The 25,420-nt window shown below is 45.8% G+C and overlaps 1 protein-coding gene across 5 annotated transcripts in view; it reads right to left on the bottom strand.

Moving 5' to 3' along the window:
• Positions 1-517: 517 nt before the first annotated feature.
• The window catches only part of MATCAP2 (microtubule associated tyrosine carboxypeptidase 2), a gene marked incomplete at its 5' end in the record, with an annotated part of 44,317 nt that continues 19,414 nt past the window's right edge, over positions 518-25,420 (bottom strand). For 3 of the 5 annotated variants that reach the window (XM_084782924.1, XM_084782925.1, XM_084782928.1), the window contains 6 exons: positions 518-1,146; positions 3,240-3,337; positions 10,176-10,481; positions 14,481-14,613; positions 16,064-16,207; positions 19,657-20,351. In XM_084782924.1, coding sequence (XP_084639050.1) covers positions 988-1,146; positions 3,240-3,337; positions 10,176-10,481; positions 14,481-14,613; positions 16,064-16,207; positions 19,657-20,351 — 1,535 coding nt within the window. In that variant the 3' untranslated portion in view covers positions 518-987. The remainder of the gene's footprint in view (positions 1,147-3,239; positions 3,338-10,175; positions 10,482-14,480; positions 14,614-16,063; positions 16,208-19,656; positions 20,352-25,420) is intronic. The other 2 variants (XM_084782926.1, XM_084782927.1) reach the window with 1 other exon arrangement.

The following is a 25,420-nucleotide window of genomic DNA, read 5'->3' as shown; positions in this document are numbered from 1 at the left end:
TTGATCGAAGGCTCTTTATCAGAAGGGACTGCATAGAAATTTCACTTTTCCTACCTTGGCCAGCCTGTCCTCTCCTCGTGGCATATGCCAAACAAGGTGAGTGGCCTCAGTTTCCCCACCTGTTTGAGTGGTTAAACAGCTTCAGGAAGTTAGTACTTGATAAAAGGCAGAAAGCAGCAACTCAGTTTCGAGACCCCTCCTGCAGGGACTGTCGCTCTACTTCCCTGCCAAGGGAGGGTCTTAAAACTTGACTAAAAATTGAAAGGCATTATTACTATGTTTCTGTAGTGTGAACAGTCTGTGGGTGGCACTCTAGGCATTGCCAACCTGGGATCCTGTGTACTCAGCAACGGAGGAGGGAACAGGTAAAAGAGACAAATGTTGAGGCTGGGGGGTACAGCCCAATGGCAGAGCACACCCATGTCTGACCCCCACGCACACGCACACGCACACGCACACAACACACACCACTCTAGTTTAATATACGCTGATAAAGTAAGGTGAAAAATATATAAAATAAAGAACTTAATGAAAATTTAAAATTTTTTCATTCTCCTTTTAACATTAACATAAGAAAAATAAGAACTCTTAGCTATTGCTAGCCTGTAGGGGTGTTACAAAAATGGGTATTTCCAAGAAGAACTATTACTGTTTAGCAAAGGAAACGGAACCTTGGATTACACAAGGTTGGATTTCTCCAATCCAGAGCTGGCCTCAGTGCTCAGGTTCACAGCTAGTCCTGGAGTCTGCAGCAGAAGTCGGATCTTCACTGTCTCTGCAGAGACCTGGATGAAAAGAGAAGCGACTTCCACTTGCAGCTATAGAAACAGTTGAGGAAGATGGTTTCAGGTCTATGTATAACCTAGCATTTCAGCTGGATCCTGAGGGCTGGCCTTCGTAGACTGAGGTCAGCCAGCACTTTTCTCGCCTAGTTGTGCAGGCGCTAGGTGCCTCTGGCTGCTAACACAGAGGAGAAGGTACTGCCTCTTAGATGAGGCCTTTCAGCTCGGCGTCAGTCAGCTTGTTCACCTCCATGATCTTCTCCAAGTGTTCCCTGTACCGGCTGTGGTCCTGGAGGAAGTGAGGGACCCGCATGTTCTCAGTAACCGCCAATCCTTTCAGGCGTTCCACGTCTTCATAAGATACCTGAAAAAAGGGAACCGTTTTTACAACCACAAGTTACATTTGGAGGTGAATTTTTTCCTTGGACCGGAAATGAAAGCATGCAGTTATGTGGCTTACATCTTTAATCCCAGCACTTGGGAACTTGCAGAGATAGCTGGATCTCTGTGAGTTTAGGGCCAGCCTGGGCTACATAGTGAGACCTTGTATCAAAACCAAACCCAAAACATGGATTGTCAAAGTAATAGTTGCAAAATACAAAGGCAAATACATTTACTTTCCTCTACAACATTAAACATTATTTTATGTCCTCTCATGGCTAGGTATAAAAGAGAACAGAAAGTATCTGACCTCACACCCTATCTCGGAACTGAATCAGTCTGTGTGGACATTAGGCAGTGAGCTTCTGTGTGTTCAGGGCTGACTTGATCTTTGGCCTGAGTTGCCAGGCAAGTACTCTACCACTGAGCTACATCCTCAGGTAGAAGTTTAAACTCAAGTCTCTCTATTCAGTCTAAATCAGAGTCAGGCTATAGCTAGCACGGTCAGTCTCTCCCGTCCTGGCCTCCTGCGTCTACTCATCACGGTGGCAGAAACACTGGGTCAGGTTCTCTTGCTCTCACGTTTCATTTTCCCAGCACTTAAAAATGTGCTCTGCGGGCTGCGGGGGAGGGGCTGTCCCCACAGTCTAACTCAGCAGTGGGCTCCGTGCTGTGTCCACTGTGGCAGAAGTGGCACGTCTTACAGGGATGGCCAACTGCTTCGTGGTCAGAATTGAGGCTCTCTCCATAGGAAAGACTTCTGTAAGGGAACTTTAAACCTGGCCCGAGGCTCGTGGTGGAGGACGCCATAGCCCTGGCTGGGAAGCTGCTGTTGCTATGTGGTAAATGAGGTGGGATTCCTAACAAACCTGTGCCCACAGGTGAGCACTGCTCTCAGCTTTAGCTAGAGCAGCAGCAGCTGCTGCTTCTTCTCTTCTTCCTCCTTCCTCTTCCTTCCCCCTCATTTGTTTTTGTTTCTGAGACAGGGTTTCTCTGTGTAGCCTTGGCTGTCCTGGAACTCACTCTGTAGAACAGGTTAGCCTCAAACTCACAGAGATCCGCCTGCCTCTGCCTCCCAAGTGCTGGAATTAAAGGCGTGTGCCACCAGGCTCTTTTTGGTTTTTTGAGGCAGGGTTTCTCTGTGTTATCTGGCTGCCCTGGACTCCCTTTGTAGACCAGGCTGGTCTTGAACTCACAGCGATCCGCCTGTCTCTGTCTCCCAGTGCTGGGATTAAAGGCGTGCACTACCAAGCCTGGCTTGGCACCAGTCTTCTAGGTTGGGAACTTTCTTAAAAATATATTTTAGTAATTTATTCATATTACATCTCAATTGTTATCCCACCCCTTATATCCTCCTGTTCCTCCCTCCCTCCCATTTTCCCCCTATTCTCCTCCCCTATGACTGTGACTGAGGGGGACCTCCTCCCCCTGTATATGCTCATAGGGTAGCAAGTCTCTTCTTGGTAGGCTGCTATCCTTCCTCTGAGTGCCACCAGGTCTCCCCATTCAGGGGACGTGGTCAAATATGGGGCACCAGAGTTTGTGTAAAAGTCAGACCCCACTCTCCACTCAACTGTGGAGAATGTCCTGTCCATTGGCTAGATCTGGGTCAGGGTTCGATGTTTACTTCACGTATTGTCTTTGGCTGGTGCCATAGTTTGAGCAGGAAGGGATGGGAATTTTGAGAAGAAATCATAGTCATATTGCACTTCTATCTTTTTTTTTTTGGTTTTTCGAGACAGGGTCTCTCTGTGTTAGCCTTGGCTGTCCTGGACTCACTTTGTAGACCAGGCTGGCCTCGAACTCACAGCGATCCGCCGGCCTCTGCCTCCCGAGTGCTGGGATTAAAGGCGTGCGCCACCACGCCTGGCATTGTGGAGGCTCAGCCCAAGTTTTTTTTTTAAAGATGAACATAAAAATAAAATTACATTTTCCCAAATTTTCTATTCCTTAGTGAGCACAGGGAAAATTCCCTTCTGTTATCTGTGATCACAAAAGAGAAACTTGGTCCAAGAGCAATAAAGTAAAAGCGGCTTGGCTCTGAGCTGCTTTGAGTGTTGGGCACTGGTTACTCACCTTGCCCAGGGCAGTCAGCAGATGAAAGTCTATGGACTCTCTGAATCGAAGGATTTGAAGGATTCCATCCAAATACACCTGGTCTTTACTGAAACACCCTGGAGGAACCAGAAAAATGTTTACTTTCTTTCTCTTTAGAAGGATATTTTATTTTTAATAATGTGTGTGTGTGTGAGTGTGTGTGTGTGTGTGTGTGTGAATGTGTGTGTGCATGCACAGACACCCAGCCCTGAGCATGGGTTCCTGAGGCAGCCAGAGGTATCCGATCTCTTGGGGCTGAAGCTGTGAGCTGCCTAGGGTGGGTGCTGGGAATTAGACTCAGGTCCTTGTCAAAACCAGTACACACTCTTAATTGATGAGCCATCTTTCCAGCCCCAGTGTTTACCGTCTCATGTTTAAAGAAACAGGCTGTTATATGCTAACCATTGTCTTTATGGTAGAAACAGCTCTCTAGTCTTTACTATTTGCAACAGGGTCTCATTCACCTTGTGGCTTTAGCTGCCCTGGCACTTACTCTATACAGCAGGCTGGCCTTGTACTTAGAGATCTGCCCGCCTCTTTCTCCTGCAGGGATCGAAGCAATGTAACACCATGCCTGGCCCATGTTCATTTTTCTTTCTTTCCTTCCTTTCTTTCTTTTAGGTTTTTCAAGACAGGGTTTCTCTGTCTAACAATCCTGGCTGTCCTGGACTCTCTTTTATAAACCAGGCTGGCCTCGAACTCACAGAGATCCGCCTATCTCTGCCTCCAGTGTGCTGGGATTAAAGAAGTGCACCATCACGCCCGGCCCCATGTTCATTTTTATTCAGTTGTCTTCACAACATAAAATGTAAGATCTTGGAAAGTAACAGGACAGTGTTGATAGTACAGAGACCAGTACTTTGCTATGAAGAACCCCCTTTACTTTTTCTTAATTAAAATAGTGTGTTCTCCAAAACTAAAGACTGGCACTTAAAAACCTTGACTTAGAAGCATTGCCCTGCCCTCACCAGGTGAGTATGAGTGTGTCCTTGGTGTGATGGAGGGCTAGGGTGAGAGGTCTTAACAAGGGCAATATGGACATGTGGGGTTTCTGAACATCCTATTCTCCTCTGTCTGCTTTGTGCTAAGCAGCAATAACCCTGTCCTAACTATAAAAGAGTTAGGCACACGATGGCACATCCCTGTGATCCCGGGTACTTGGGAAGCTGTGACTGATTCTCCTGGGTGGCGTTTAGGTTGATTGGGCTTCTGGTGCTTCGTTTTGAGACTAGGTTTCAGGCTCAGGAAACACCGCAGTCTGTAAAGAGCTCGCCTCTCAATCATGAGGACCTCAGCTCAAGTCTAAGAACCTACATCTAAAAAACTGTCAGTGAAACTGGCTTCTACTGTGTAGCCCAGGCTGGCTTTGAACTCACATCCATTTCCCATCTTAGCTTCCTGGGGAGTGGTATTGCATTGATCTACACAGGGAATTCCTAGTCAACCAGAGCTACCTTGTGAGACCTTGTCTCAGAAACAAAGCACCTAACATGATGGGTATGTAGCTCAGAGGGTACAGTGCTTGCCTAGTATGTAGGGAGCCCTGGCCTGGAAGCCCACCCTGCACAAGCCCGGGATAGTGGTGCACATCTTTAACTCTAGAGATGGGTAAGAGCATCAGAAGCACACAGCGAGGCTGAGGACAGCCTGGACTACCAATCCTTGTCTCATAAGAAAAAACAACAAAAACTGCCAGGTGTGGTGGTCTTTAATCCCAGCACTTGGGAGGCAGAGGCAGGCAGATCTCTGAGTTCAAGGCCAGCCTGGTCTACAGAGTGAGTTCTAGGACAGCCAGGGCTACACAGAGAAACCGTCTTGGAAAAAACAAAATAGAAGAGAGGAAGGAAGGAAAAACAGAGGAGGGAGGGAGGGAGGGGGGAGGGAGGGAGGGAGACAGAGAGAGAGAGAAAGAGAACTAAATGCCCCTATGTACATACACACAAAGGTAAGAGTACTGTCTATTAATAATCCTAACATTCTGGAGGCAGAGGCAAGCGGATCTCAAAGTCAACAACGGCCCTAACCACACTCTCAGAGTGAGCCTCTAACTCAAAAAATAACTCAAAATAAGTAAACTCTAGGTGATTTTTATATTGTTTCTTCCCATGAAAATGATGAGAGCCAGCATTTAAAGATTGTATAGGATTATGCCAGGCACCATGGGACATGCCTTTAACCCCAGCACTCAGGAGGCAGAGGCAGGAGGATCTCTGTTTGAGGTCAGCCTGGTCTACATTGTGAGTTCCAGGATAGCCTGGTCTATAGAGTAAGTTCTAGGACAGCCAGGGCCACATAATAGAGAGGCCCTCTCACAAATAACCAGACCTAACCTCCTCCTTGACAAAAGACAATACAGGGTTAGAAGTAGGAACTGCTGAGAGGAATCTCCTTACAAGAAAAAAGTTTGACTCATTCACACACACAAACCTAATATGGAATAGTGCTCACACTGTAATCCCAGCACTCGGGAGGTCATGAAAAAGGTTAACAAGTGTACACTGTGAAACCTTGTCTCAAACAAAAAAGCCACAATCAACACAAAGATACTCTCATAACGTGCTTGAGCTTTTAAAAAACAAAATGTAAGGGGCTGAAGTGATGGCTCGGTGGTTAAGAGCACTGACCAGTCTTCCAGAGGACCTGGGGTCAACTCCGAGCACCCACATGGAAGCTCACAACTGTCTTACAACTCTAAGATTAACGCCCTCACACAGGCATACATGTAAGCTAAATGCTAATGCACATAAAATAAAAATAAATTACTTTAAAAAGTTGGCAGAAGTGAGATATGACAGATATTGATTCTCATTCAGAATTTTAGAATCACCAAGATAGGAAGATGGTTTCTACAAGGTTGCCAAATACAGTTAGCCAAGACACGATGGATGTAACATTCATATAATCCCTGATCGTTTCATGGTTCTTCTTGCTGTACCTAATTTTTTAATTTATGTGTAATAATATAAATGTATATGCCAAAAAATAAAATAAAATCTTTGGAAAAACAGTAAGTGGACTATATTCTCTATGTAGTCACATATTAAGGAATTATGGCTAATTTTATTAGGAATGCTAGTAGCATGGCAATTAGGAACAACACTGTCATAACTACCTAGAGATACACACTGAGATATCCATGACATGATACTGGAATCAGATTTACATTGTCATAAGGAAAGCAGGAACACAGAAGGGCAGATGATTCAGTAGGAAAATGTCAATGAATACTAAACTTGGGTAATGTATTAACAAGAGTTCAGCATCTTAAAACTGTCCTTGCTTTATATAAATTTCAAGATGTCTGTTTCTAAAAAGGTCTTAGGGATAGAGTTGTTACCTTTGTAGAGGACCTTGATGTGATTCCCAGCACCCACATGGAGGCTCACAAGCATCTCTAACTCCAGTCCCAGGGGATCTGACACAACCTTCTAGACTCTACAGACAGCAGGCATCATAGACACACATGCAGTTAAAATACCCATACACAGAAAAAAGTAAATATTAAGAAGCCAAGAGGGATAAGCTGGGTGTGGCAGCACATGCCTTAATCCCAGCTCTTGAGAGGCAGAGGCAGAGGCAGAGGCAGAGGCAGGCAGATCTCTGTGAGTTCGAGGACAGCCTGGTCAATAAAGAGAGTCCAGGACAGCCAAGGCTACACAGAGAAACCCTGTCTCAAAATAAATAAATAAATAAATAAAAATAAAAAGCCAAGAGGGCTAGAGTGGCTTAGTCAGAAAAGTGCTTGCTGTGGGAGCAGGAGCCTCAGTTTGATCCCAACATGTATGTAAAAACACCCATGTATAAAGCTGGCTGTGGTCACGCATGTGTATAGTCCGAGTGCCATAAAGGCAGGGATGGGTGACCTCTGGGGCTCACTGATGCCCTAGTCTAGTAGAGCCTGTGAGTCCTAAGTCTGAGGTAGAAATTCTGTCTCAAAATACAAGGTAGGAAAAGAAAGTTGGCTATGGGAGCACACTCACTCGTAATCCCAGGAGTGGAGTCCATACCCTGACTCAAAAAAGTTTAAAAAGGGGTTAGGCAGGGCACAGTGCACACAGCTTTAATCCCAGCAAGTGTGAGTTCAATGTCAACAGGTTTATAGATGGAGTTCTAGACCAGCTAGGGCTACATGGCACAACTTGTTTCAGGGGTAAAGAAGCCTGAGGTGGCTCAAGGGGCTCATGGGCTTACTATGCAAGCCTGACTCCCTGAGTTCCATGCCTGAAGCCCATGAGCGAAAGCTGGATGCAATGACATGCATGTGTCACACCGGCCTACTGAGAGGCTTGGGGAGCCAGCCAGCCTAGCGCAGGGAATGGTAGAACAGGAAGAGACTTGCCTCAATAGGGTGGAAGGAGAGAACTGTCTCTCAAAAGTTGTCCTGGAACCTCCACATTCATAACATGACATATGTGCACACACTCTCACAAGCATATCATATTCACACACACACACACACACACACACACACACACACACACACACACACACACATAAAATAACCTTCCTCCAAATAAAAACAATACTACAAATGTGTATGGCTCTTTGGCAAGGATACGGGAAGCTGACTTCTGGTCTTCCCAAGCATGTGCACATATATGCACATGCAATAGACATACAGTGATCTCCCTCTCCATGAACATGTTCCCTCTCCACCAAACACCTCAGACAGACAGAAGGCTAGGCATGAAGAACATTTGCCAAGTTCTGTATTCCCAGCATGGGGGGTTGGATGGAGTTGTCAAAGACAAGAAACTGGAAAGACAGTCCAGAAAATGATGAAAATATTTGTAAATTGTAGATCTGACAACAGATTTGTATCCCACATAAAGACCTCTTGTGTGTCTATTTTTTTTAAAGGCAAATAATCCAATTAAAATGAGCAAAACCCAAGCAGATAGTTCTCTGAAAGAAATACACCACGCCTTTAATTCCAGCACTCAGGAGGCAGAGGCAGGTGAATCTCTGAGTTCAAGGCCAGTCTGGTCTACAAAGCGAGTCCAGGACAGCCAGGGCTACACAGAGAAACCCTGTCTTGAAAACCTTAAAATTTAAAAACTGCAAATGTTGGCAACGACGTGGAGAGGAACACTGAACACTGGTGAATGTAGTGAGCCAGTAGGGTCACTGGGGATGCCCACAAACCTGAACATAGCCATGTGCTGACTACTCTACTTCTAAGCAGAGTATGCTAGCTTGTGCCTGTAATGCCAGCACTCAGGAGGCTGAGGCAGAAGATTTCTGTTTGTTCCAGGACAGGCTGAGCTATGAAGTGAGGCTCGCCTTCAAACTCCCACCAACATATTTTCCACTTGTAAATATAGTTAAGTGTAATGAAAACACAGCTGCAGGCAAGCTGGCATAAACATTTGGCGCAGCTTCATTCCTGAGCACCCAGAATGCCAACTGATGAGCTGTCTGCTGACTGGAAAATGCAACAGTTTGAGTGTCAACAACACATGCTGCTAGGGCCAGGTGTAGTTCTTCTGGAAGTAGTCCCAGCACTCAGAGGCGGAGGCAGGTGGATCGCTGTGAGTTCAAGGCCAGCCTGGTCTACAAAGCGAGTCCAGGACAGCCAAGGCTACACAGAGAAACCCTGTCTTGAAAACGCAAACAAAAAACAACCCCCCCAAAAAAAAGTAAGAAAGAAAGAAAGAAAGAAAAGAAAAAGAAAGAAAAGAAAAATCAAACTGAAAAAAAAATTCTGCTAATTGAAGGGAGCCAGCTACAAAGGATCACAAATTATATATAATTCTATACATATGAAATGTTCAAGTTCGAGGCTGGCCTGGTCTACAAAGTGAGTCCAGGACAGCCAAGGCTACTACACAGGGAAACCCTGTCTCAACCCCTGCCCCCCAAAAAAGAAGAAAAAATGAAATGTTCAAAACAGGTAAATGTGCAGAAACAAAAAGTCAAAACCACTCATGTATTTCCTGGAAGCTGAGGGAGAGAAGATATGGGGAATGAATTCTAGTGGATATGTTTCTTGGAGGTGGGGCTTATAAAAAGAAAATTTTAAAAGTAGTGGTGATAACTGCATGGCTCAGTCATATTGAAAAACAATGAAGTTTATATTTTAAATGGGTGAACTAACTATAAGGCATATATGTCACCTCACATATCTCAATAAAAGCTGTTTTTTAAAAGTCAGAGGGAGGGGCTGGAGGGATGGCTCAGTGGTGAAGGCTGCCTACGGCTCTTCCCAAGGCCCCAGGCCAGGTTTCCATTCCCACAGGAGGTAGCTCAAATCTGCCTGTAACTCAGCTTCCAGGGGTCCTGATGCCCTCAGGGCCTACACATATGGTACACATAAACTCACGAAGGCACATACACATAAGTAAACACAAGTAAATCAATCTTAGAAAAGAAGAAGAGATGGCAGAACATTAGTAACTGCTTAGTCCCAGCGATTGGTTGACCCAGAAGGCTGCGTGTGTTTTCATTTACATATTTAGTGTGTGTGTTTATCACACACAGCACAAGTGGAGGGGCCAGAGGACAACTTGCAGGCATCACCCTTCCCCTTCCACTGTGCGAGTCTCAGGGATCAAATTCAGGTTGTCAGGCTTGGCAGCAAGCACCTCCTACCCGCTAAGCCATCTTGCTAGCCCCCTGCCTTTTTAAGTCAGGGTCTCATGTGTAGCTGACTGACCTCAAACTTGTTATCCTCCTGCCTCAGCCTGCATGCTGGAGTGACAGGTGGACGTCACCACACTACTGCTCCTATTATTCTTTCCAGAGTCTATTGGTCCAGAATGTTTCAAGGGGTATAATATAAACACCATGTGTGCTATACAGGGGGAAAGTAGCTGACATCAAATGACAAAGGTTTGGATTATCAGATTCAGGGATTAAAACATGACCAGACAACTAGCTAAACAGTCAGAAAGCCTGCCACCGAGGAACACTGACCTGGCTGGGAAGTGTCAGTCCACCCTCTCTTGGCTCTCACACAATAATCCCATCTTGTATTAGGATCCTTGACAAACTTGCCAATGTCCTTGAAGAGCTCACAGAACGACATGTGGCTGGCTTGGTAGACCGTGTAGTAGAGGAGGGCGGCCCTCCACAGAAAGGGGTCTTTTCTGAACAGAACACTGTGAATGCTTGCCAGTCCTTCCTCGGTAGGGTTGTTTGGCTTTAACTCGTGCTTTTTGCGGCCAACCCAACTGTTCCATGGCTGCTGAAGGTTGTTCATACCCCGAAAGTAATGAGTGCCTGCAGAAGAAACGTGAGTGATAAACGACACTGCTGCTCTGCTCTTCCCCAAAGAAAATCTGCAGTTACGTCTCAAATATTCTTCCTCAGAGTCCTAAGAGCTGAAGACTTGCCCCCAGCTTGGTGCTCCTGGGAGGTGTAGGACCTTTAAAGTGTGAGGCCAAGTGAAGTTGTGAGAAGGGGCCGAGAGATGCTTCCCTCTTGCATTTTCTGCTTTCTTGGCCATGTGTAGTGGCTACAAGAGCCCATCATGATATGCTGCCTTACTAGCCCATAGGGAGCTGAAATCTATAAAACCATGAACAACAATAAACATTCATTTTTTAAAGTTCATTGTCTTGGGCTACATGAGACCTTGTCTCAGAAAACAAGCAAACAACCCCCAAAATCTCCAAGCTCCCAAGGGGGATGGGGATGGGCTTTCATGATTCCTTTCCCAGCTAGTTTGTGCCTAGGAGCTGAAGAGAGATCAAACGAAGGTCCAGCTGACATCTTCCAGTGTTGCTGGTTACGTCTGGTGAACATACTGGGAAGATCACATACGTGATTCTAGCCACCCCAACAGCATCAGAGCCCCTAAACACAGGTCCTGGGTGCATCACTCTGGAATTAGGTCTTGAAGTCCAAAGAAAACAAACAAACCCCTTGGAGCACAACAAAGGGATACCAATACCCTTCCATGCCTCCCCTGGATCTCTGGTTAGGGCTTACAATTTTAAGCTTTGTATTGATGCCTGTTTCTGATGGCTCTAAATCTTCCCACTATTTGAAGGCTCTGATTTTATGACTCCCAGACTCCTTTGTTGCCTTTATCCCACAGACACACTCTATCCAAGTGCAAGTCAGTAGCTGCAAGGGAACCACTGCTGCATCTCCATGCCTCCCAGACCATTTCCCTGGAGGGGAACTCCAAATGCTCACCCACAGCCCCACCTAGCACTAAGATGCTCACATGTCCTGAAGGTAGTTAGGGTTACCTCTTCAGAAGGTGGAAATAATGAGAACCAGAGATAGAAACAAGGCAGAAGTTTAGGGATGGGACCTCAATTTGTGTTCCTGACCATAAGCTCAAAATTATCTCAGTCCAGTCCAGTCTGGAGGCCAGAAATGGTTTCTTGTCTCACACTGACTGGAGGATGTACATGAGCGTAGAGCTGAATCTCCAGTCCAGACATCGGTCTCTCCTGTCCAGTAGCTTTGGAACTGGGTCTCTAGAATTTTGTGGTAGAAGGTGACACTGCTAGGGTTTTATTGCCATGAAGAGACACTATAACCCTGGCAACTCTTATAAAGGAAAACATTTGAGTCTGGCTTCCAGCTTCAGAGGTTTAGTCCATCACTGTCATGGCAGAAAACATGGTGGCACAAAGGCAGTAGGAAGAGAATGCCCCATTGGGTATGGCTGGAGCTTCTGAGACTTCCAAGCTTACCCTGTAGTGACACACCTCCTCTAACAAGACCACACCTCCTCCTACAAGGCCACACCTCCTAATAGTGCCACTCTGCATGGCCAAGCATTCCCACACAAGTCAATGGGGGCCACTCCTATTCAAACCACCACATTCCATTCCCTTCCTCCATAGGGCTGTAGCTGAAAAAATAATGCAGAAATGCACCCAGTCCAACCACAGAAGTCCCCATAGTCTATCACAGTCTCAAACCTGTTTAAAAGTCCAAAGTTCAAAGTCTCTTCTGAGACTCATGCACTCTCTCAATTGTAATCACCATAAAATCAAAAAACAGACCACATACTCTTAACATGTAATGGCACATGACATACATTAGCATCCTAAAAGGGAGGACAGGGAACATAATGAATGGGAATGGACCAAAACAAGACCAAAACCAGCCGGGCAAATGCCAAACTTTGTATCCCATGTCCATGTTAAAACACTTCAGCTCTCCACACGTCAGCAGCCCTCCTTGGGTCTCCAAGGCAACCTGGGTTTACCTTTCAGAGCCTCAGGCAATGGCCTCTCTGGGCCTCCATGCAGGGACACCCTGACTCCTGCTGGGCCTCGTTCCTTAGTCATGGGGTGGGGGAGACTCTACAACCCCTTTCTTCTCTCCTTGACTCTAAAGCCAGAACCTCGTGGCCAAAGCTGCCAAGTCCTGCTGCTTGCTGGGGCTGGAGCATGGCTCCCTGTTCAGTTACATCTGCACCAGCTGTCTGTTTTGATGGCTTCCTTCACTGCCTAAGCTCAGTTGTCCTGGAACTCACTCTGTAGACCAAGATAGCCTCAAACTCAAAGATCCACCCACCTCTGCCTTTGGAGTGCTGAGATTAATGGTGTGCACCACCACACCCAGCCCTGAACTTTCTATAATTCCTTTTCCCAAATTGGAAGCTTAGCTGGGTGAGATCTTGCCCCAGAGGTCATTTAAAACCAGGCTCCCCTGCCTCCTCCACAACCCCCATCAGACAGGGTTTCTCTGTGTAGCCTTGGCTTTCCTAGACTCACTTTGTAGACCAGGCTGGCCTTGAACTCAGAGTGCTGGGATTAACACTAGGCTTTTCTTTAATCTGTTTATCTCCTTTAACACAGGACTTAGCACCATTCCACTTCCTGGTGACCCTTTTCTCCTTAAACTGTACATTTAAAATATTTTTCCACACTCAGTTTGCTCCTTAAGTGTGAACACTGATAACTACACAACAGAGTCAATACTAGGTTGTTTTGAAATTTCCTCTACCAATACAACTAATCCAAAACTTTTCAATTTAGCCTCAGGCAGACTTTTCAGACAAGGGTAGAAAGCAACCACATTCTTTGCCAAAATACCACAAGACTGATCTCTAGGCCACATACAAATATTCTCCTCTGAAACTTGTTGAGCTCAACTCCCACCGTCCAAATCGCCCTCAGCACCACTGTCTTCCATGGCTGCCAGTTTGGCCCATTCAGCTTCACTTAATGCAAAGCTCCAAAGTTCCCATTCCTCCAGGCAAAGGCCCAGTCAGGCCTGTCACACAACACCCCACTCCTGGCACCACCTTCTGTCTTAGGGTTTCTACTGCCGTAAAGAGACACCATAAGCACAGCAACTTTATAAGGAACACATTTAACTGGGGTAGGTTTGTAATTTTCAGAGGTTTAGTCTATTATTCTCATGGCAGGAAGCATGGCAGCATGCAGGCAGCCATGGTGCTGAAGAAGGTGAGAGTTCTACATCTTGGTCCACAGGCAGTAGGAAGAGAATGTCACAGTGAGTGTGGCATAAGTTTCAAAGCCCACCCCTAGAGACACACTTCCTCAAAAAAAGCCACACTATTCCAACAAGGCCTCAGTCCCTGGCCAAGCACTCGAACCCTTGAGTCAGCGGGGCCATTCCTATTCAGACCCCCACAGGTGGGTTTTATCTATTCCCTGATTATAGCCCTAAGGGATTTTAGCCCCTGTCAGAGGCTCAGACATTACACTAGCAACAGGGAGCTATTTCTCTTGGTCAAGAGAATGGAATCTATCTTTGGCCTTAGGTGGAAACCTAACATTTCAAGCTACCCAAAATCCTGGAGTTAATGTAGTTTGGCCAGCCAATTACCTGGCTAAGGGACCATCTCACAGCTAAATAGATTCTCCTTAAGCCATGCTGTAGAGATTGGGGAACTAAATCCCCCGTTAGTGAAATAATATACTTTTCCTTCCCAGAAAACAATCCTCTGGTGAAGTGGCCTATGGAGCAGCAGCCATGGAATGTGTTAGTCCTACCCACTTTCCTGGATCTTTAATCGGAGAAGAGTAACTTTTTCTTTTCTTTCTGTATCTTTCCTAAGCATGTATTCCTCAATTTCAGATGGGGAACTAAAACCCAAAGGACGGAAATGCCTTCCCAGACCATGATCTAAATTCTAATTTGAAATGACACACAGTTCAAGTGAGGCTTAACAATCTCATGAGTTTTTACTAAATAGTATTAAGGAAAAAAAATTTAAAGAATACCTTTTTTAGGGAGCAATTCTTGATAGTAAAGTGAGTAAGTAGAAAGGGTTGTCCCTACCTATCTCATGCCTCAGCATTCCCTCCAGCCAGTGCTCTCGTGCAGTAGAAATATTGATGGTTAGGGTTGGGCATCCATTTACTACTGTCATGGATGCCCTGGAAAGCAGGTCTTCAGTGAGATGAACTACGATCTAGCAAGGGGAAAAACACATATATAGCGCTGGTGAGATGAGTCAGTGGGTTAGGATGCTCAACACCAACGCAGACAGTCCAATACCAACATGCTAGAAGGGGAATCAACCTCCACATACATATACATATCTAATTACATACAACAAATAAGTACAACAGGGATGTACACATATACAAAACGCAAAGGGAGAGGGGAGAAAGTTTTTACAAAAAAATAACAGGCCTATACATTATCTAAACTAAATTAAACTAATGTATATCCAATTATATTTGAATCTTCTAATTTGCTTTATTTTTGACCCTTATAATTTTAACCCTCTGAGAATTTAAAAACCTTCATTGGATTGAAAGGAAAATGAAGGAGGCCAGTTGTGATAGCACATACCTTTAGTCCTACCACTTAGGAGGCAGAGGCAGGAGGATCTCTGTGAATTCCAGTCCACCCTGGTCTATATAGCAAGTTCCAGGACAGTTAGGACTGAAAAAAAGAGACCCTGTCTTTTTTTTTTTTCAAGATAGGGTTTCTCTGCGTAGCCTTGACTGTCCTGGACTCGCTTTGTAGACCAGGGCTCGAACTCACAGCGATCCACCTGCCTCTGCCTCCCGAGTGCTGGGATTAAAGGCGTGCGCCACCATGCCCAGCCAAGAGACCCTGTCTTAAAAAACAAACAAACAAACACACAAACAAAACAAAAAAGAACAAAGAAAGCGGAAAAGAAAGTAGATGGCTGTGCTAAGGAATACAGAAGAGACTAGGGAAACCAAGGCAAGAAGGAACACAGTCTAGGATGCAGGCCAGCCTGAGTAACTCAGTGAGATTCTGTCTTAAGCAAAAGTAAGAAGAGGAGATAGAGCGTCATGGTAGATCACTTGCCCACGGCCTCTTATTCAATTCTCAGTACTTTAAAGGGGGGAGTGGTGAGAAGGCTCAATGGGCAAAGATGCTTGCCTGAAAACTGGCAACTCAAGTTCGAGCCCCAGAACCTGCACAGGATGAAAGAACCAGCATGGGGTGTGTGTGTGTGTGTGTGTGTGTAAGAGACCTATAGGTAACACACACGCACGCATGCGCACACACATATGCACACGCGCGTGCACACACACACACACACACACACACACACACACACACACAGGGGGTGGGGAGAGAGAGGGAGAGAGAGAGAGAGAAGAGAGAGATTCCCTGTCAGTGCCGAGGCTTTGAGACTGATAAGACTGGTCTATCAATAAGAGAACACTGCAGAAAATTCTCTAATGATTCTCATTGAGTGACCACATAATGTTATAAGCTAAACACATAAGAAGGACAATTAGAGCAAAAGAAAGGTGCCAAGATCCCAACCGAGTCAGTAAATAGGACTGATCACACAAAACCCGCACGAAGAAGACTGGAAGTCACTGCAAGTGCCAACATCACAGCCACGTCCCCAAGTTTCCCATGGTGCGTACCTCACCGAGGCAGCCTTCCTTCATCATGTACTTCCTAACATGACTCCAGATTCGTGTTTTAGACAACAAGCTACCACCTGTAGCTTGTTCAAATTTTTCATAACTTCCATATTTCTGTAAAGTCAGCTCCATAATATTGATGGCCTGTAAAAGAAAGGGAGATAAAGACGTGAACAGCTCACACCACTCTTGAGACGAAGCTAGCTACCCATGGCCTTACTTGTCAGGACCTGCTCAGACTGGCTGCTGCTGAGTTAAGCCGGCACTCCAGCTGCACGCTTTTCTAGACTTACCCTGTCTCCACTGACTTTCCACAGTGTGCATAGACGCCTGTGAGCTCACCCATGCCCTTGCTGGCACAGGGGCCACTCCTACTGACTTTCCACAGTGTGCACAGACGCCTGTGAGCTCACCCATGCCCTTGCTGGCACAGGGGCCACTCCTACTGACTTTCCACAGTGTGCATAGACGCCTGTGAGCTCACCCATGCCCTTGCTGGCACAGGGGCCACTCCTACTGACTTTCCACAGTGTGCATAGACGCCTGTGAGCTCACCCATGCCCTTGCTGGCACAGGGGCCACTCCTACTGACTTTCCACAGTGTGCATAGACGCCTGTGAGCTCACCCATGCCCTTGCTGGCACAGGGGCCACTCCTGGTCTAAACAGATCCTCCCAGGGCCACACGGTAAGACTGACTGAAAAGCGGGGAAGTGAGGGGTGGGGACAAAAGAAACACTCTTCTTTGCTGTCTTCTTGTCTCTTTAGCCAGAGGTACAGGGGCTCAGTGCTGCTCATCCTGCCTGTAACTGCTGCCAGGAAAAGCAGGGCAGAAAGGAACGTGCCTTCTTGACAAGATACATGGGGGGTTGAAAGAACTCTTGAAGTTCATCATAAGATTAAAACTAGCCTTAGAGATTAAATTCTTCATCTATAAAATGAAAATCTCTCTATACAATGTTCATCATTGTCTTTGATGAGAAGACAAAGACTGTGAAAAATCTGTGTTCTGCTAACAGATCTGCATTTGGTTTACTTGCTGATTTTGTTTCTGCTTAGTAATCTGGAAATCTGATCATCAGAAGCCACTTCCAGTCACGCGCTAACAAACTAACCTCTTGTCTCAAGTGCAGGGTCACTCAGTGGAAACCTACTTATAATGGGGACACTGACACACAAGGCAGCAACAGTTAGGAGGCCTACTTTCCTAGTAAGGCCCCACGACTCGGCAGTGTGATAGAAGGTGTGTCATCTACCTTCCCCAGCTTGGTCTAGTCACTCGAAACATGGACAAGCACGTCCTTGCCCTACTTACCTTACAGAACTGCTGTAAGGACAAATGGACACGGGAGCCCATGCTCTGTAATATATTTCCCAGGTCACTGCACAGTAATGAACTGAGCAGAACGTCTAGCCTTTAATTTTAGAAATCAGGGTAAATGTTTTGCCTACTAAGTTTTTTTTTTTTTTAATTAGAGGCAGTGTCTTTCCTACCTTGCTATTATCAAACCCCAATACTCCATTTCCTTTCTTTTCAGAAAATTGCAAAATCTAAGAATTTTCTCCTTAATTCTGAATAGCTCCTCATATTCCTAGACTCAATAGACCATTTTATCTTAAACAGTCTTTGTGTATGTGTGTGGGGAGCAGGGGGCATGGTCAGATAGGGTCTCATGTAGCCCTGGCTGTGAGCTATGTAGCCAAGGATGACCCTGAACTTTTGGTTGTGCTGCCTCTAACTCCCAAGTACTAGGATTATAGGCACTGTACCCTTAATCCCAGTTTTTAAAAAATTACAGCAAGGGCACAGAGAGATGACTCAGAGCTTAAGAACACTGGTGGCCCTTGCAGAGGATCCTGGCTTGATTCCCAGCACTTACATGGCAACTCACAACTATCTGTGACTCCAAGAGCACCAAGCACACACTTGATGCAGACATACAAGCAGGCAAAATGCTCACATATAGAATAAATTTTTAAAAAACCTGGCAGTATTAGGGAATAAGCCTGGCACCTCATACACTCTAGACAAGAGCACTAGCACCAAACTATAGCTTTGACTACGAACTTGACACAGGCTAGAGCTGTGAGAGAGAAACTTCCTAGATTAGATTGTCCTGTTAACTGTCTATGGAGGACTGCCTTGATTGTCAACTGATGTAGGGGAGCTTAGCCCACCGTGTGTGGCATCATTTTCTGGACAGGTAGACCTGGACTGTATAAAAAGCCAGGTAAGCATGTCCCGGCCCATGAGTGAGCCATCAAGAGCACATGGTGGCTCACAACCATCTATAATGAGATCTGGTGTCCTCTTCTAGCATGCTGGCACACATGGGGGCAGAATACTGTGTAAATAATAAATTCTTTTTTTAAAAAAGGCATTTCCATTGGTTTCTGTTATACTCCCTTAGCCTGGTCAGAGTAATGCTTCATGGAGTTCCAAGCAGCCCTGCCTTCCCTCAGTGACGGACCAAACCCACGAGACAAGATAAACTTCCTCCTCCCTTCTGCTCCTTCTGGTCACAGCAACAGAAATGAAGCTATAGCAGCAGCCTGGCCGGCTCATACTGGACAGCTTTCTGCCTCAGCCTCTTGAGTGCTGAGGTGACTGTACATATAACCTCAAAGGCTGTCTTCAGCCCCCAGGGGAGGTAAATCAATAATATTTTCACAATTATAAAATTTAATTTATGGGGCCGGGCAGTGGTGGTGTATGCCTTTAATCCCAGCACTCGGGAGGCAGAGGCAGGTGAGTCGCTGTGAATTCAAGGCCTGCCTGATCTACAAAATGAGTCTAGGACAGTCAAGATAACATAGATATACCTTGTCTTGAAAAACCAAAAAAAAAAGAATGTTTAAAAGCTGTATACATTAGGTATGATAGCACACTGCTGTAATCCCAGGACTTAGATTTATTTACCTTGAAGCTCTATGTGGGGTGGCACATACATGCATGGATGGGAGATGATCAAAGGACAACTTGCTGGAGTCAGTTCTTTCCTGCTAATCTCGTGGGTTTTGGGATTGACTTCTCTGAGGTCCTCAGGCTTGGCGGAAGGAGCCTTTCCCTGCTGAGCCATCTCACCAGCGTAATCCTAGCTGCTGGGAAGTGGAAGCAGGGAGATGCAGAGTTCTATGCTCTCCTCAGCCACACTCTGGGAGGTTAGCCTGGGTTACTAGATCCTGTCTCTAGTGCCTCCATAAAGCGATGTCGCACGTACAAGACCCTGGGTTTGATCTCCCGTACCCCAAGAGAAAAAAGCTGACTATAAAAACACAAACAGTGCAGTCTACCTAACCCTTATCTGTGGCCTAGCTACTGAGCTACAAGTTCATAGTCCCAAGTCAAAGCATCAGATAGTGTCTTCTAGTCAGAGAACACAGGGCAGAGTCTGTTGATTTTGATATCCGCAACATAGTTCCAAACAGGCGTGACCCAAAACACTCACCTGCAAAGCTGTTACCATGTACCTCACCATCCCTGGTGGGGGTTGATTACGGAGGACATTGAGGCATCTCCTTTTGCTTACACAGTGGTAGATAATCGCTTTAGCTACACAGCAATGAACTACTACTACAGAAGTGGTATTTTACCTGCTTAAGAAAGCGGTCAGAGGCGTTGCTGTGTTTGGCTAACACGCCTGGCAGCGCGGGATTGGCATACTCAAACTGAGGGTTGTAAGTGTAGTCTGACTTGAAGAACCGCAGCTTCTCCTTCTCCAGGTTGGTGGGCTTTATAGCAGTGAGTATGCAAAGCTTCTTCCCAGAAGGGTCTTCTCCTTTCTCAAAGCTTCTGCACAGCTGCAGCTGCAGCTTTGGCTTCGGAACAGGGGTCAGACAGCGGTGCCTGGCCTTGCTTTTTGGTTTAGGTGGCAGTGCTATGCCGTTCCCTGAAACAGAGATATCACGGGTAAACTTTATAGGACTTGGTACTGAACTAGTGACAAAACCAGCAGGCTGCCTCTCCAGGCAGTACCAAGAAGCACTGCTTGTCACAGGCACCAGGGCTGTCATCCTGTTAGGATCTTTGCTACAAGAGGAACCAGGAGATTTGCTGGGCTTTCTACGGCGTTTGGAGCAGGCAGAGGAACACTGCTTTTGTGTGTGGTGCTTTCTCTCCTCCTTGCTCTGTAGTAGAACATTGTAACTACTGGTCCCAGTTGTGAAAGTGTCCTTGAGAACTCCAGAGGACAAATTCGAAAAGCTTCTTTTGCTGTCAGTGGTCAGTGCCTCTTCTGCATTGAGAACAGACTTCTTAGCAAACTCATGCTCAGGCCAGTGAAGCTTTTCTGTGATAATAAAACCAAAACAAACAAACAACAGAGATGCCAGATGAAGCAAACTGCTTGTTAAATGGAAACTAGACTGTGTAATATCAAAGCACCATCTATCCTGGCAGTGGTGGCGCATGCCTTTAATCCCAGCGCTCAGGAGGCATTGGCAGGCGGATCTCTGTGAGTTCGAGGCCAGCTTGGTCTACAAAGTGAGTTACAGGACAGCAGGGGCTGTTACACAGAGAAACCCTGTCTTCGGAGAGGGGGAAGCAAGCATCAACCAAGATACTTTTGAACTTAACACAAAGAATCATGGGTAAAGAAAGGAAGAGCGCTGGAGTGCTCCCTCCACCTGCCACCTCAGAACTCAGGAGACTGAAGCAAAAGGACTGCCTGGCATGTGAGTACCAGTGAGTACCAGTGAGAACCAGTGAGAACCAGTGAGTACCAGCAAGACCTTATCTTAAAACAAACTGCAGCTGGGCATGGTGACCAGAGACTTTAATCCTAGCACTTGGGAGGCAGAGGCAGGTGGATCTGAGTTGAAGACTGGTCCATCAAGTTCTAGCAAAGTCAAGGCTACACAGAAACAAATAAAATTAAAACAAACACCCCCCACACACACACACACAAACCCAAAAGGTACAAACATGACTGTCTTTTTCTACCTGAAAAACATTTTTAAGATTTGAGATGATCAGATGTGTGTTTAAGAATGTTTTAGCAACCAGGCATGGTGGTGCACGCCTTTAATCCTAGTTCTCAGGAGGTAGAGGCAAGTGGATTGATATGAATTCGAGGCCAGCCTGGTCTACAGAGTAAGTCCAGGACAGCCAAGGCTACCCAGAGAAACCCTGACTCGAAAAAGCAAAGAAAAAATTAAATTAAAAAAAGAAACAAAGAATGTTTTAGTGCACATGGTGGCACACACATTTAATCCCAGCACTCAGAAGGCAGAGGCAGAGGCAAAGGCAGGCAGATTGCCGTGAGTTGGAGGCCAGCCTGACTAAGAGAGTTCTAAGACATCCAGGGCTATTACACAGAGAGAGAGAGAAAAAAAGATTTTAGTAAGATCAGTCACTATTAATAACTGGCTAAGAGCTGGGGTGTGGCTTAGTGCCAGAATGTTTGCTATTTCTCCAGCACAGAAAAACACCACCAATGCTAATGTTGAGGGTAGAAGTGGAAGCGCATGCCTGCCTGTCATCCCCAAACCTGAAAGGCAGAGTCAGGAGGATCAGAATTTCAAGGTTATCCTTAGCCAAATACTTCCAGGCCAGCCTGTGCTACATGAGATGCTGTTGCCAAAAAAGAAAAAGAATATGTGATTCCTATTACAAAAGTCTCAGTATACTAAGTGGCAAGTTGAAGACTTTGTCTTTATGTGTCATAACAGCTAAGAGTCGCACAGACTGCTCATGCGCTAGCTTCACAGCTGTCAGCTGGGCGCGGTGGCTCACATGCGCAGTTGCAGCGCTTCAGGGATGGAAGGGAAGATCAAGCCCAAGATCATCTTTATCTACACAGAGAGCTCTAGGATATCCTGCGGCACATGAAACCCTGTCTCAAAAATTAATTTGTTATTTATATCCCTTCATGTCTTTAATAAACATCTATGTAGCCGGGCGTGGTGGCGCACACCTTTAATCCCAGCACTCGGGAGGCAGAGGCAGATGGATCGCTGTGAGTTCGAGGCCAGCCTGGACTACAAAGTGAGTCCAGGACAGTCAAGGCTACACAGAGAAACCCTGTCTCGAAAAACCAAAAAAAATAAACATCTATGTAATACATAGGTAAGCCTCTCCTGTGCACAGTCTGCTTTTCCCCTCTGGTGCTGGGGATTGAACCCAAGGCCTTTGCACTCCAGGTGAGCATGCTACCTTTCAGTTACAGCCCCAGTCCTGCGGCTGACTCCTGACTCTGAGCACAAGGCATTCCCGTGAAGCCTTTTACAGATAGTTAAAAAGGAGTCATGGTCAGCGCACAAGGACAGGCTCTGGGCATGCTCCCAGCAGAGCCTAGGAATGAAGGCAAACAGCCCTCAAAGGACACTTACCTAAACAATAAAATATCCCAAACTACCTCATGTCAAAGTAGAACAGGGTCTAGAACTCACTATGCATTCTACACTGGCTTCAAACTCACAGTAGTCCTCTTCCTTGGCTTCCCAAATTCTGGGATTATAGAGGTAGGTTGTCATGCTTGGCTCTACTGATTTTTAAAAGATGAATATTCAGTGTAAAAATGGATTGATTCTGAAAACAGTATTCTTTCTTTCTGTTGTTCTGGGTTTTTTTTGTTTTTTTGTTTTTTTGTTTTTGTTTTTTTTTTTTTGAGACAAGGTTTCTCTGTGTAGCTTTGGCTGACCTGGACTCTCTTTGTAGACCAGGCTGGTTTGGAACTCATAAGATCTACCTGCCTCTGCCTCCCAAGTGCTGGGATTAAAGGTGTGCGCCACCACCGCCAGGATGAAAACAGTATTCTTAACATCAAAGGGTTAACTAATTTATTTTATTTACTCATAAATTGCCAGGGACCTCCAAATTAATCTTTTTTTCCTATTTCAAAACCTATTAAGACAGGGTGTGGTGACACACAAGTTTAACCCTAGAATCAGAGGCAGAGCCAGGTGGATCTCTGTAAATTCAAGGTCGGCCTAATCTACATAGTGAACTCCAGGTCAGCCAGAACCACATCGAGAAACTCTGTCTAAACAAAAACCAAAACCTTATTATATGTCAGAATACCTTTTACATAGCCCGCCCGAGGATGCAGGTGTACCCTACCTTACCACGCATGGGTGAAGCCCTGGATTCAGTCCCCGCTGCACCAACTAACAGTGTTGCAGCACACTTGGGAAGGAAGTGCAGGCAGCAGGACCATTAGTTCAAGGATATCTTACGTGACATAGTGTTTGAGACCAGCTTAGGCCATAAAAACAAATACTAAAAAAACTAAGCCAGGTAAATGGTGGCACACACCTTTAATCCCACACTCAGAGGCAGAGGCAGGAGGATTGCTGTGAGTTCCAGGCCAGCCTGGTTTACAAAGCGAGTACAGGACAGTCAAGGCTACACAGAGAAAGCCTGTCTCAAAATAAATAAATAAATACATAAATAAGCCCCTCACCCTCCCTTGAGGGGCTCACACCCACATGTCAGTGTGTCTACTTCCACTCCCAGGTCTCCACTTTGAGAAGCCCCGCCCCACCAGTGCTTTCGTGGGTGTATCCTGCTTCCTTGAGTGCCTCCCTTACCTTTGGTTTTTGGTTTTTAGGTTTTTCCGAGACAGGCTTTCTCTGTGTAATAGCTCCTGACTGTCCTAGACTTGCTTGCTTTGTAGACCAGACTGGCCTTGAACTCACAGCAATCCACCTGCCTCTGCCTCCTGAGTGAGTGTGGGGGACTAAAGGCGTGCAGCACCATGCCCGGCTTCTTATCCTTGTTTTTACACCTATATCAAAATATATTTAGCCCACTCTTTGGGGGGTACACCTGGAGGAGTAGGAGGGAGAAGTTGGAAGTGCATACGATGGTTAACACGTATGGAATTGCAAAGAATAAACAAAAGATAGTCTCTTGAAAACAATAATCCTGATTGCAAAAATAAAGCTCCTGCCAAAATGTTCATGGAGGAGTAGGAAGTAGGGGAGAGGGTGCCCGACAGAACTCCGCTCCTCAGGAGTCCTGGCATTCCAGTTCACTTGTTAGTGTCTACTGGAGGCCTGGTTCCATCTGTGCTACAGTCTCCCAGTGACGATGAGGCCAATCTTGCCAAGTGCTGGACAGTCCATACTATCCAGCAAAGTGGGCCACCTGGCCGTCCTGTGTGAAACTCCCCTAAGATGTGTAGAATTAATTTCCCAGTCGCACTAATCCTATTTCAGTTATATTAAATGGTACAGAACCTGAGTTGTTTGTGGTGGTTCATATAGTTAATCACAGTACTTGGAAGGCTGAGGTAGTACTCTTGTGAGTTAAAAATGAGCCAAACTACAGAACAAGAATCTGTTTCAAAACACACACACAAGGCCTGACAGTGGTGGCACATGCCATTAATCCCAGCACTCAGGAGGCAGAGGCAGGTGGATCTCTGTGAGTTCAAGGCAGCCTGGCCTACAAAGTGAGTCCAGGACAGACAAGGCTAACACAGGGAGACCTTGTCTCAAAAAAACAAAACAAAACAAAACAAAACAAAACAAAACAAACCTGCCCCACCAAAAGATGACTAGTATTAATCCATTAAAATTACTTCTCAGCACTAGCACTCTGGTAAATACGTTGAACTTGCCAACGTAACAAAAGCTTCATATGTATCTAGAGCAGGAGAAAAGGACACTCAGGTTCCCGGCTTCAGCCCCAGCTCTGTCAATGACGCTCTGTCATCAAAGCCGTCAGGGGCGCCTGTTCCTGTCTAAGAGCATGGAGAAGGGACGCTGCGCAGTCACAAGTGTTTCACCACTGGGGATGGGTTAGGTGTCTAAAGAACAACAAGAGGAGGGAGACGAGCAAAACCTGGAAAAATACCAGTCAGTAGACTCTGGCCTACAAAACGGTACTTCTCCCTTTTCTTTTTGTTTTTCTGTTCTGGGTCTATCTTCCTTCCTTTCTTGTTTTCAGCTCAGCATTTTGTTGCTTTGGTTTCAACGTGTCTTTTTGTATGTATTTGAGTGAATGTAGGCCACTTATTACAGGTACCCTCAAATGCCAGAAGAGATGTTTGGAACTCTTGGAACTATTGTTCCTGGCATTTGTGAGTACATGGATATTGGATCTCTGGTCCTCTAAAAAGCAGCAGGCACTCTTACCTGCTGAGCCATCCATACATACACACACACACACACACACACACACACACACACACATTTTTTTTTTAAATCAAAGCATTCCTGTGTCCCCCTGGTTGTCCTTGACCTCCCTTCATAGACAAGGCTGGCCTAGAACTCAGGGATCTGCTTCTGAGTTCTGAGCTTTGAACCTATGGTCTTGTACATGCTAAGTGGCTAGCTGTTCTGCCTCTTAGCTATGCTCCTAGCCAAATGAAAATGTCATGATGCACTCATAAAACCTGACAACTTGCATAAA

The sequence above is a fragment of the Acomys minous genome, assembly GCF_964271855.1.
Source record: "Acomys minous genome assembly, chromosome: 5".
Lineage (NCBI taxonomy): Eukaryota > Metazoa > Chordata > Mammalia > Rodentia > Muridae > Acomys > Acomys minous.
The sequence above is the reverse complement of the archived record's forward strand: the minus strand, read 5'-3'. Positions and strand labels throughout refer to the sequence as shown.